Genomic DNA, 12,732 nt, shown 5'->3' on the forward strand with positions numbered 1-12,732 from the left:
AATTTATCCATGGTTTCCGTGAATCATTAAAAAAAAATAATTACAATTCATTAATTTTTGGGGGATTTTTTTCATTAATTTCATAAAAAACTGTTCATTAATTTTTATAAATTTCTTTATTTTTCGGTGTAACAATAAACATATACCGAACCGAACCGAAAACCATGACCACGAAACCATGAACCGAACTGAACCGTGGGTTTTGTGAACCGTTCCCCCCCCTAATAAATATATATATATATATAAATAAATATATATATATATATATATATATATATATATATATATTGGCCTTCAGTATAGACAAGCTGATAGAAAGACTCTGCTACTAATAAATGTTTATTTAACCCACTAGTTACAATATACGGGTCAGTTCCTTTTCATATCTATTGTTCTCTGTTTAAGTAATATCACTTATCAACCCTTTTCACTCGCACTAAAAAAATAAGTAATATTTCGTATTTTTGATTTGTACAGATATCATACTGGTCATTATAGGTATCAAGCAATAATAAAATGGAAAGATTGTATCAGGGCACCCCTAGTTTTGCTTCTTTTCTCTGACTAAATTTAATAACAATTTGCTTAAGGGGCAACTCTGTTTAATGAATCCTCATAATTATTGTTTGGGTTGTGCATGGGAGGTCTAGGGCAGCGAGTAATAATTGATTTTGTCAAATATCGCAATATTTGTAGATTATATTTTTATTGATTCAAAATACCTATATAAAAATATTTCATTACACAATGCTGGTATTAATTCTTAATGTGGCAAGATGGATCCTAAATGTAAAACGTATTTAAAGGCAAACAATACTTCATCATCATGCTTTTATACAGCTGATGAACCTCCAACTAGTTAGCAGCGCACCGCCCAGGAGTGATGATTCAGCAGCAGCAGAGCAAGAACAAGATCTTTAGAGGTTTTCCGTAGCTATGTTATTAAGAAAATCACAATATGTGGTGCTTGTTAATGTATCTGGATAAATCATATCGTGACACATTTATTAGGTCACTAATTTCTTTCCAATTCACACCCCTGGTGTGGTTATTTATTTGTATTTTATTGTTGGGTGAGAGGCAATTATCTCTCTTTATTTTGTTGTTTCTTTGGTTTATTTTAGATAATCAAAATATATTACAGTTTCAGTGCTGAATGTTCTTTAGAAGTTAAAGATTGTTTTTTGAGAGGGTATACTTGCATTATTATCTCATTATCAGTTGAAAAATATTATTTATCTTTATAATTACTGGAACTATACACTGTCCAGAAAAATGTTATAGGCCTAAACCACCACTCACTCTAAACTTATTCCACTCAATAGTTTTTCAAATCAGTTATCATAAACCACTGTTTATGATGAAAAGCTGCCTTCGCTTTAGTTTTAATAGCTTCTCTAAAAATAATTTCCTAATGACCAAATGGACTGTTTGATGGAAACAATCAATGCTTGGATTCCCTTTTAAATCCATCATGTGAAATAACATGGAGAAGCTTAGAGATCCCACCAGCTATTTCCTCCTGTTTGCTGGCTGAAATGCTCTGCAGCATTAAATCCTCAGGCTGCACAGCTGTAAGTGCCCAGTGAGCACTTTAACCAGGGTAGACCTCTGAGGTCCACATGTCTGTAGTGAAGTGAGTAGATTTTACCTCAGATTGCATACTCTACAGCGGATGTTTTCTTTTGAATCTGGTTTAGATAGTGCTCTGTTGGGAGGGAAGGATGTAGGCTGGTATATGGATCCAGCAGATGGATGACATCTTTTGTAGTCCAGGATGATAATTTATCACATATTCTGTAATTCCATTAGCTTCTTCCTCTAAGTGTCTAATCAATTATCTTCCCCGTTGAGATGAAGTCACTAATCTAGTTTAAGTTTCTGTTTTCACTTTTTTGATTCCAAACCACAGATGAATATGGGAAAGAAAAAGTTTGTATGTTCTGTCATGTTTTTACAGCAGCTGGCATGACCTAGGACAGGCTTGGCATGTTTGTGCCAAATAATGAAACATGTTAATACTTGGGATTTAAGCAACCTCAATGCAGAGAATAAAAAACAAGCTCTGACTGACAGGACTGTGTAGTATAGTACTCTGAATGTAGAATGTTGTAGAGCCGGTTTTTAGTAGGTTATCTACAATTTTCTTTTTTTTTTTTTGCTGCTAAATAATCCTGAAACTGAAGCAGTGTTTTAAGAAATTAAACGATCTTCTACTAAATAGGATTTTTACATGTTATTCTAAATGAATGAGGAGATTGCTGTGTATTATGCTGCTGTTATTAGGCGATGCCTGCTTGAAGCATCCCCAGTGTGTTTACACTACTCAGCACCTTTAAGAAATGCAGACGACGTTAATAGACAGACTTGGCGAACAGCCATCAGCGATTGGGACTCTGCAAACAGGCCCGACATTGACTGGTTATAAGTGGGATTTACTTGGAAAGGTGTTGCTAGAAACTGGTTGATTTGAAACAGAAGCAGAGCATAAGAGATGCTCCAAAAGGAAAGAGCACAGGTGAGAAGTAAAAAGAGATACAGAACCAGGAGTGATAGACACCTGATTTCATCTCTGTTAGCGCTGATGTTACCTGTGATGAGCATGGATGGACAGATCCACATTTTTTAAACTTACAATTTCAGTGCGAGCTCTGTTTACTTCATCAATGCTAATGTATACATTTTTTTCTGTTATAAACTCCTCTCTACAGAGGAATATATTTATGAATGTAAACATGTCTATCCCAAAATTAAAATAAGTATAAGGCTAGAAAGAGTCGAGTTAAAAGGAGAAATTCCATCCTTGCAAATATGCATAAATATTGTTGTATTAAATCCAAGAAATACCCACTATAAAAAAAAAAATGATTGGAGACATTTGCCTCTGCATTTAACCCATCCCCTTCGGGAGCAGTGGGCTGCCATTGTGCGACGCCCGGGGAGCAATCGGTGTAATTTGTAATTTTATTACAAATGGTTAAGGTGGTTAAGGGTCTTGCTCAGGGACCCAGAGTGGAGACAGTGGGATTCAAACTGGATACTTGCAACTTTCTCAGAGCACAAGCGCACTGCTCTAACCCACTCCATGTGTGGTGCCTTTCAAATGTATAATTATTATTGTCTAACACTACCTCTAACTTCTAACGGTGGAAAGAATATCCTAAATGAGCAGGCATCCCCAAACTCGGTCCTCGAGGGCCGCTGTCCTGCAGGTTTTAGAGGTTTCCCTGCTTTAGCACAGCTGATTATCATGATTGCAGTAGAGCTGAAGCCTGTCAATCAGCTTTCAATTAAAATCAGCTGTGCTGGAACAAGGAAACCTCTAAAACCTGCAGGACAGCAGCCCTCGAGGACCGAGTTTGGGGATGCCTGTAAATGAGGGAAGTTAGCATCCGGTCCTCGAGGGTCCTTTGCAGGACTGTGGAGGACTTGAATTCAGGAGGGATGGTAGTTAAGCTATTTGATTCAGGAGTTTTGGACCAAGGAGATGTCTTGTGTTGGACATTCGTTTCCTAGACAGATTTCCTAGACAAGACTGCTTGTCTTTTAAACTGAGCAGATATTCTCTTTCTCAGGTGTTCATAGCCAAGCTGCTGGCAGAGACTCTCCAGCCTTCTAGTGTAAAATCTGAAAGCACAGATGTGGCTAATCAATCAGAAATATTTGCAGGTTGGATCAGAGGTATCAGATCTGTAACAAATGTTGGAATTACCACAACACAAAGTCTAGAGTTAACTCAAATATCGCACTAGAAGAAACGTTAACTCATTCTCAAAGCGAGTTTGCTCCGACACATTTAAGAAGCACAATCGTGCCGTGAATTGTTACTCAGCAAATATTAACTATTATTTAGAAAAATAAATGTAATATTTATTTGTACTTTAATGGAGCAAAAAGTGGGGAAAAGTTGTTTTCACGACAGAGATGATCGGCGCAGCCGTACTGTCAAATGTTTTGTTTTCATTGTAGAAAGACAAATTGGTATTAATATTTTTTTTCCATTTATGTCTCTTGCGGGTTTACAGTAAATGATACACACAGCTCTTTATGATTTTCTTGAGTGTTTAATACGCAACAGGTCTCGGCGTTAAATCTAATACCTGTACTTTAACTCCAGTTTGAAATTAACTATCATTATGCTCAGAATTTTATATTTTGCCCCATGAGTATTTTGAATGTTTAGCAATTGCTTTATTCTATTTTAATTCAGTGAGGCACCAACTTAAAAAAAAACACTTAACTGGGATTGGATGATAAATAATTTCATTTAAAAGCTATCGTCTTTTAATAAAAAGCATTTGGAACACCAACAAAAATATAAAATGAGGTTATCTTTCCAGTTGACCTTGTATTTGAATGTGTTTTCCCTTGTCTCTCTCTCTTTTTTTTATTTTTTATAGTTACATTTCACATGCAGACAAGGCTGCTCATTTCCTTCCCAACTGAGATAACAGGGCTTGTGTTGTCTTTAAAGGACAGCTGGCCTTGCAAAGGCTCCTGAAACACTAGATGTGAGTTCCTGGGGTTTAAAACATGCACTTTTTTTTTTTGGTCTCAACATTGCAGGGGGCTGTGGGCCCCTTGTGGTTTCTTGTCAGGACAGTATAGGTGGGACCGGCTGGATTTTGGCCAAGGTTATGGCACAAAACACACAGGGTGTATTCTGCATCTCCGAGCGACCATTCAGATGAAGTTGAGTCAGCAGTGTCCAAGCCACAGCGGCATTTCAGCTGTGGTTTTAGCCTGGGGTTCTGCAGACTGGAACAGGCTGCCGCAGCCACCAATGTCTAAATGATTGAAATAGAGGAGATGGCAGAGGATGATTGAGGAGAGCACAAAAGGCACAACTATGGTCTTCTAAGCAACAAATGGGGGCTGTATTTTCATTTTTGATGTGGTGTATTGCTTCTTTTAGAAGTTAATGGCTCTGTGTGATTGCTGTGCTCCTCCATTAGCAGCTATAATGCATCAGCTAATGGCTTCACAGCAGTACAATGGCTGATTCCAAGGCTTTATGTGGCAGACGTCATTTACAGCTTTTACAGCTACATGGGCCTTTCTACAAGACTGTCAGAGTTTGGTAGTGGAGCGCTCTAGTTTAGAAAGGAAGGACCAGGAAACAGTTTTTCAGATGCAGTGTCAGTATTCACCAGGTTTGGGTCTGCATCTGATTGGCGTAGCATTTTTGGATGGAGTTAACCCAGGATGTTAGTGTGGACACACAATTAAAGTTAGAGTGAATAACATGTACCGATTACTTTGGTTTAAATAAATTGTGTTGCTTAGGGTCGAAAAGGTGCTGATTAATTAAATCTGTTTAAAGCATCATTTAACAAATAAAACAAATAAATAAATAATGAGCTTCATACTCTTTTAAACTATTATACCTATTGTACAGGCATGAGAGCATGACATTTGTTTATAATAAGTCAGACCAAGTAGTCATGGTTGTAGCCTACCCACATGGTGAGACACTGTTCTCCCATTTAAGACAGATTCAGTATTGATCATAAAATTTCCACACCTTTTGTTTTTTTTTGGCAACACATTTTTCCAAAGTTGGTCTTTTCTTAGTTTGACACCAGTGGCCTTTATTTAGATAGCGGATGGAAATGGACAGGAGATTATGTACCTTGAGATTACGTGTGTTATGAATTGGTGCTATTTAATAAAAATAAAAAAAAAACAAAAAAAAAACAATCTATATATATATTGTAATTATTACTTAGGAGTATTTATAAACCACATGAAACAAACTGAAAACCTTTCATTTCTTTGTCCAATGATACATTTTAGCACAATGATGATAGGCAAATATGTGCTTACTAATAGTTAAAATAGTCATTTGAGAAATGTGAAAACACTGACAGCATTTGGCGGGATGAATGATTATCTTCCCATCATCCGCTGAATCCAGCCTGGTTTTGTTGGGGCAGAACTTCAACAGTAATCTCTGGTTGCTATCACCGGAAAGCAAACGTAGGTATTGATCATAATACATTTTTATTTTATTTTTAATTTTTATTTTTTTACTGCAACTAACAGTGACCCAGAATAACAAATAAAACACCCCTGAATGCTTTAAAAGATACTTTAAAAATAGCAGATTTCTTAGTTTTTTTTTTTTCTTTTTTTGTTTTTTTTTAACTCTGATGCTGAAAGGAGTCACATTTCCAAAAGGCTTATTTGATCTTAAAGGCGACACCCGACAGCTGCTACCATCAACCTTTTCAACAGAAGCGCCTTTGTCTTATTTTGGAGATAAATTTAAGCTAACTTATCTTAACACGTTCCACCAGTGAGACAGCACATGGTTCCTGTATCCAGGTTTTATGTTTAGGAGAAGAATTCAGAGACATGAGAGCAGCGTAAGGCAGGAGCCATGGACTCCTTTTGTGGGACGGCTCCAAACAGCTGAGACAGGATATAACACGCTAAATCGTGCTCTGGAATGTATGACAATGCTGCTACAAGAGTGTTTTTCTTGCAGCTCCAATTCACCTTCGATCACAAATATCCTTTTGTTTTTGTTTTCTTTGGTTATTTACTATTTATAAATGGAAGGAGGTTGTTCTCCTCTGACATCTCCAGAAGCTGCCGCTCCCCTGTTGGGAGTATTTGAATATAAGATAAATGTTAGGAACATGTATACACACTTGCCATTTTATTTAGTGTCCCTGACCCACATACACATGTTCAGATAGGAACACACACTCACACTGGCGTACATCCACCTCACCGATACTGGAGTCTTTGTTCCTTTGGACGGTTTCCTATATGCGGCCAGAGGAGGTTTTAGAACCATGAGTCAGTGAACTTTGAATCAGAAAATGATTTTTGCCCTCTTTTGGAGATGAGCCATGCTCATGTCATCCTTTTATTAGTCTGTGCTGAAGTAACGCTCTTTCAGATTCCTCTGGCCTCCTACGCTGGCCTCCCTTCTGAGGGTGACGGTGTTCCTGCTCTGGGCCGGACTGGCCTCTAATTTAGGTTTATTCCATCTGGGGTGCGTCTTCTGTTTTTCTTTTTTTTTTTAAAGTCCACATTTCTTTAATAGAAGAAAACTACTTATTTTGCTTTTTTCCTAAGCAACCATGTCTTTTTTTTTTTTTTTTTTCCAAATATTTTCTTTGTGGCTACATGGTAAACTGAGTGCATATGGCATGATTGATTGCCCCTATTACTCGTACAGTAATGTAGCTCAGTGGGTTGCTGTAAAACGCTGTATCATGTCTCATTTAGTTTTAAAGTATTGTGTGTCAGGAAGTCCAAAAAAGGGTTGGGGAGCAGAGACAAAGAAGCTGACAAAATCTCCCAACCTTTAGAGGACAGTCTGAAAGATCAGCTTCATTCAGTAATATCTGGATCCTGAGAGGCTCATTTTTAACCACAGTTATGGTTGCAGAGTGTTGGAGATTTTTTTGTTTTTTTTCTTGCAGTCATTCAAAACACTAAAAGTAATATCTCTCTGTATTTGTTGACTGGATGCAGCTTAATTTTCCACACCAAACTCAACTTATTAAATTCTTTGTTTTGCTTTAAGAGGCTCAGAAAACTTTCTCTTTCTGTGGGTTTGGCTGTTTTGACACAGATTAAAGTTTAAATGTAGAGATGCACCAGCCAATCAGGATTAACCAGCTGGTTGGACACTTAAAACTCATATATATTTTTCACAGTTATGAAGGTAATCCTCTGTGGGTGTACAATGAGCTTCTGGAGAAAAGATGAGTACATCTTCACCATCATTGATAGATTCCAGTAACTTTAAACCACTGATCTAGAGTTTACTCATGGTAAATTAATTTCAACATGTTGTTTTTTTTAAGTTTATGTTTAGTTTTCTTTTCACTGTAATACTGATTCTTATTTAAAAAGTTAAAAAACTCACATCCCGTCTGGCTGCTCTCACATTTTTTCTCCTTTTGGCATCCTTGCTATTTTAAGGTGAAAGTGCTAACAAGCTCCACATGCTGCTGCTGAAAAGTGCTGCTTTTCCCTCCTCTCCTTCTTCTCACCTTCTAATTTTAAGCCTGCTAAGCAGTAGGTGAAGAGAGGATGTAATGTGACAGGAAACTTTCTGCCATGAATCCTTTGCTGATCCTGAACCAGCCTTGAATTGCTTTAGGTTCATTCTGTTAGAGATCTCTGCTTGCCATTTTCTAAAAAAAAAAAACGTTATATATTTTTTTTTATTTCTCTGCTTTATTTTCCTGCTGCTTTCTAATTGCTCAGTGTAAACTTGATTATCACCTCTCTACTGTTGAGATCCCCTGTTGCAGGCTGCGTCACAGCTCTGCTCCTTTAATCCGTGTCTGTGCTTTGGTGATTTTCTGTCTGTTCTCTGATTAAACCCTGGTGTTGGATTAATCTGTCTCTCTGCCCTGTGGTGACGGTCTTGTCCTGTCCTGTCCTGTGCTCTGCTCTCAGTGTGTGAATGGAGCAGTGTGCGAGTACAGCCTCCCTGCTGGCCTCCGTCCGGGAGCAGGAGAGGCAGTTTGAGATGCTGAGTCGAGCTCTGGAGGAGGAGCGGAGGTCGTGTGCCGGCACCTTGCCCCGCCCCCTCCCCAACATGCAGGTAATGCCGCCCCAACCACCGCCCCTACTACCAGCACTACCCTCATTCTCATTTTCCATCCAAACGCTCCTCGGATTCCTCCCTTTTGATCCGAAGCAATAATCATCATCATCATCACCTTCACTTGCTGGATGGCAGCAGACCAAACGATGGGCAAAAGCAGAAATGACTCCAAAGTCTTCAGCTGATTTAGTTAATACTGTCTAATAAAGTCTGTCTAAATAAGGTGATGTTAACCTCTGTTGTTGCTGCTTACCATCTGTATGTCATTCAACAACAAGCTTCTTCTCATGGCTGCCGCCTCCAGCTGTCAGGAGTCACCCTGTCCTGACATGTCCATGCATGCAGAGCTTTGTCTCACTTTAAGTTAGGTTTGTTAACAGTACTGGTTTACGTTTGTTTCCCTTACATGTTATCTTCCTTACTGGAATAGGTTTGGAGAAGGGAGAGTTACCCCTGATTAGGTAACAGCCAACAGAAAATCCCGTCTGAAGTATGTCACAGTTTTTCTTATCAGTCACTTGGTGAGTCGGTTACTTGGTTCCAAGTACGGCCGCCATGTAGACGCTCCTTATTCTTTCACTTTCTTATTGAAGCTATTGGTGTAGAGGAACAGATTGACACACTTCTTCACCCTCAGGGAACCTTTTAAGCAATCATCTATTTACCTTAACCTTACTGTAGGCACGCCTTTATTGGAAGATGAATCAGTTTCAGGTAATTTAGTCACTATGTGCCGTCTTTAACGCAGAATTCTAAACAGTGAGTGTGCAGGTCAGAAAGGTTGTGTTGCCCCCATCTTTGCTCTGTGTTTACATTGCCTGAAGGCTTCAGCATGCCTCTGCTACTCTCCAAAGGCAACGCAACACAATATCAGTCTATACTGACATGAATCCACATGTCTGCATCTGCCCACCTTTTTCTCTTCTACCCGTCTCTCCTAATCTGAGCTGAATTGTGTGTGTGTGTGTGTGTGTGCTGGTAATCTGACGATAGCTTGTGATTGTTTTCAGCCAACAGCGGCTTATTTCTGTCCTGTTTCTCACTTTATCTGATTAAGAATCTCGTTTTTAAATGGTTATAAGCACATTGTTCATGATCTGTGTTTCATTACTAACCAATTCTCCATTTATCATCTGTTCATTGTCGCATATTTATTCATATACTTTGGATGATCAGTGTACTGCAAAAGCATATCTCTTTCATTTTCCTTCTCCTTTCAACTACAGTCTTCAGTGTTTTTATTGCCATTTTATGTAGCGTAAACTCGATAGAGGGTCAATAAAACTTTGGATCGGGGCAAAGTTTTATATTCAAAGAAAAACAGCAGCAGCAAACAGACAGCAGGGCTCCGTTTAGGTATAAGTTTATTCATTTGTTAGAGTGGCCTAGTTAAAGCCCAGACCTGTTACCAATTCAATTCAAAAATGCATTTGATATTTAAACATCCAAAGCTGGTCAGTGTGTCAGCAGTAACTGCCTATAAAGGCAGCTCATTACCCATGATGGCTAAAAAAAATGGATAACGGTCAGTTTCTAATTTTCTTTGTTAAACCACACATACAGCTTTATTTTGCTTTGACCTTGAAAATCCCATTAAAGATCCCTTTGTGGTTGTAAAGTAACTAAATTCTATCTTTGGGCTCAAGATTTTGTACCTTCTTGACTGTAGAAACCGTAACTATTTTATCTTGACTTTCATGTGTTTTCAAACATAGTGTTTGTTTAGGTTCGTCTGGTAATGGCATCAGTGTAATGCAGGAGATGAGGAAGTACGTCTCACAACTGTATTTACTTTAAGCAGCAGCTATGTTTGAATTATATTCAGCTTCACTGAGCTACTGTGGCTGACGTCCAAATGTAGTCACTTCTTTCACTTTCAAATCTTCCTTGTTTTTCTGGATAAGAAAGGCTAGCTGCTCAGTAGCTACCAGCATGGAGCCGTGTTTGCCTAATTCAGCTGTTTCATTTGCTGATGTACCTTTTTGTTTTAACAGAACGGCCGCATTCCTTGTGATGCAGACCTAGAAAGGCTGACGCTGAACGAGGGTTACATTAACGGGACGCATCATGTAAGAATCTCTGCCTGATTCTTTTTTGTTGATTAATGACTTCATTGTCAGAGAGTGATGACTTACAGAAAATATAAGTGCGTTCTGCAGATTTTAGATATTCTCTCTGGTTCTTAACTAACCAAACAGTGGAGAAAATAATTATCTGTTCCAAACTGCATGTATTGCTCTAACCCTCATTAATAAAAGGCTTCATTTTTTCTCTTCAGGCAATAAAATAAGCTGGTATATTAAAAACAAGATCATATCTTCCCTTTGTTCTCCTATAGCTTGAAACATAAGGACTAAATGTAACTTTAATGTCAAACTTTGTGCACATGTGCATGCAGTTCAGGATGGACCCTGGTCAAATGATGCAGGAGACGTTCACAGTGGAGGAACCTCAGGAGTTGCCCCCGGTGATCTCCGTGGAGACGGGGGATGATGGGACCACAAGGCGCACAGAAACCACAGTAAGGAGAAGACGTAACAGCCGTCATTTGTTGGTTGAATCAGATCAGTGATGGTAAAAGAGCAGTTTTATAAAGTGTTGAACAATGTGAACAACCCCTTATAGAAAAAAATGGCGTAGATTAAACAGACAGCCTGGTAGTTTTCGAGCCCATTTTTCTGTTACCATTGTCCTGATGAAAATGACACATTTTAAGACTGGAATAGGAAATCAGATGAAAAGGAAAATATTAATACAAAAATATGACTAAATGCTAAGTTTGTTTGATACATTAAAGGTTATTTTAAAAATGCCTTCTCTAATTGCTTTTTTAAATTTATTTAGATCTACCTGTATATCATTCAGTTTTTTTTCAGGTGCAGCTATATTTCTACAGGCTTTTATATAACGTTGAAATTATTTTGAGGTTTAGTTTTCCACTAAGAAAAGCAAAGAGATCTGACTTTAAGCTAAATCTTTCATGGTGGCTGTACACCGTCTTGTAAAAGCATCCATTCCTTTCCAGTTTTCTCATATTGCCAAACAGCCTTATTGAAAGTTTCTGATGATTTTTGATAGATTAACACCAGCTATGTGATAACTATTAGCGAGGAAAGAAAAGAATCGTTACAGACCCATTCAAAACCGTTTGTTGTGCTCTGAGTCCATGTTAATTTTTTCTGAAATGATTTGGTTCAAACTTTAACGATAACTGCTGATGAAGGTTCTCAGTTTTAACGATAACCTTCTTTCAGAAGTCCCCTAATTAGTGACTCATTTTACCAGCATGTCAATTAACCAAGGAGCACAGCTAGCAGCTCAGGGAGAACACTCTGGGGAATTTTAAAATTGGATGAGGTTATAGAACGATTTCCCAGGCTTTGGCCTCACTGAGCACTGTTCACTATCAAAATGGCAATGAAGCAAATCTACCAAACTGTGGCTAACGGTACAAGTTAACAAGCATTACATGGACAGAATTAGTAGCTTGAGAGGAGCTGCAGCGATCCCCTCCCGATCTCCAAAACAAAATTTGTGGTTGAAAACCAGCACTGCACACACCACCTCCCTGGTGAAACATGGTGGCAGCAGCATCATGATAAGGGGATGCTTTTCATCAGCAGAGGTGGTGATACTGGTCAGAGTAAATGGAGAGAAGAATGGCATTAAATGCAGGGTGAGGAAAACACTTGGTAAAGCTTTTAGAGAGGTAATGCTCTGCCTGTAGCAGCTTCATCTAGTTAAGTGTTTTTCAGCCTTGGTCTAAAAGGGACACTTCCCGGCATGTCTGGAATGTTCCCCAACTTTCAGACACCTGATATCAATTGATAGCAGATTAACAAGTTTGGCTGAATTGCAATTATCTGAATCAGGTGTACTCATGCAGGGAAACATGTTAAACATGCAGGGCAGTGTACCTTGAGGACCATGGTTGAAAAACCCTTATCTAGTTAGTGCAACTCTAAGTAGAGGCAGACTGATACATCGGCCGGCAGATATTTATCGCCGATTTTTGCCTTTTCCTTAATGTCAGTCCATACCTGCGTTCAGCAGCCATAGCATAAAGGCAAAGTTGAACGCAAGCATTGCCACTCCGTCCGTTTGCTATCCTTCATTTTATTTAAATTAGAACCTGTATAATGGGGCGTGCAGGC

The 12,732-nt window shown here is 38.5% G+C and overlaps 1 protein-coding gene across 11 annotated transcripts in view; it reads left to right on the forward strand.

Moving 5' to 3' along the window:
- The window catches only part of ctnnd1 (catenin delta 1), a 36,675-nt gene that overhangs the window by 5,786 nt on the left and 18,157 nt on the right, over positions 1 to 12,732 (forward strand). For 5 of the 11 annotated variants that reach the window (XM_015388196.1, XM_015388197.1, XM_015388193.1 and 2 more), the window contains exons 1-3: positions 8,435 to 8,575; positions 10,573 to 10,647; positions 10,977 to 11,099. In XM_015388196.1, coding sequence (XP_015243682.1) covers positions 8,435 to 8,575; positions 10,573 to 10,647; positions 10,977 to 11,099 — 339 coding nt within the window. Of the gene's footprint in view, positions 1 to 8,427; positions 8,576 to 10,572; positions 10,648 to 10,976; positions 11,100 to 12,732 lie in introns of those variants that run through there. The other 6 variants (XM_015388200.1, XM_015388201.1, XM_015388203.1 and 3 more) reach the window with 2 other exon arrangements.

Source organism: Cyprinodon variegatus, unplaced genomic scaffold (genome assembly GCF_000732505.1).
Source record: "Cyprinodon variegatus isolate N-32 unplaced genomic scaffold, C_variegatus-1.0 Scaffold416, whole genome shotgun sequence".
NCBI lineage: Eukaryota > Metazoa > Chordata > Actinopteri > Cyprinodontiformes > Cyprinodontidae > Cyprinodon > Cyprinodon variegatus.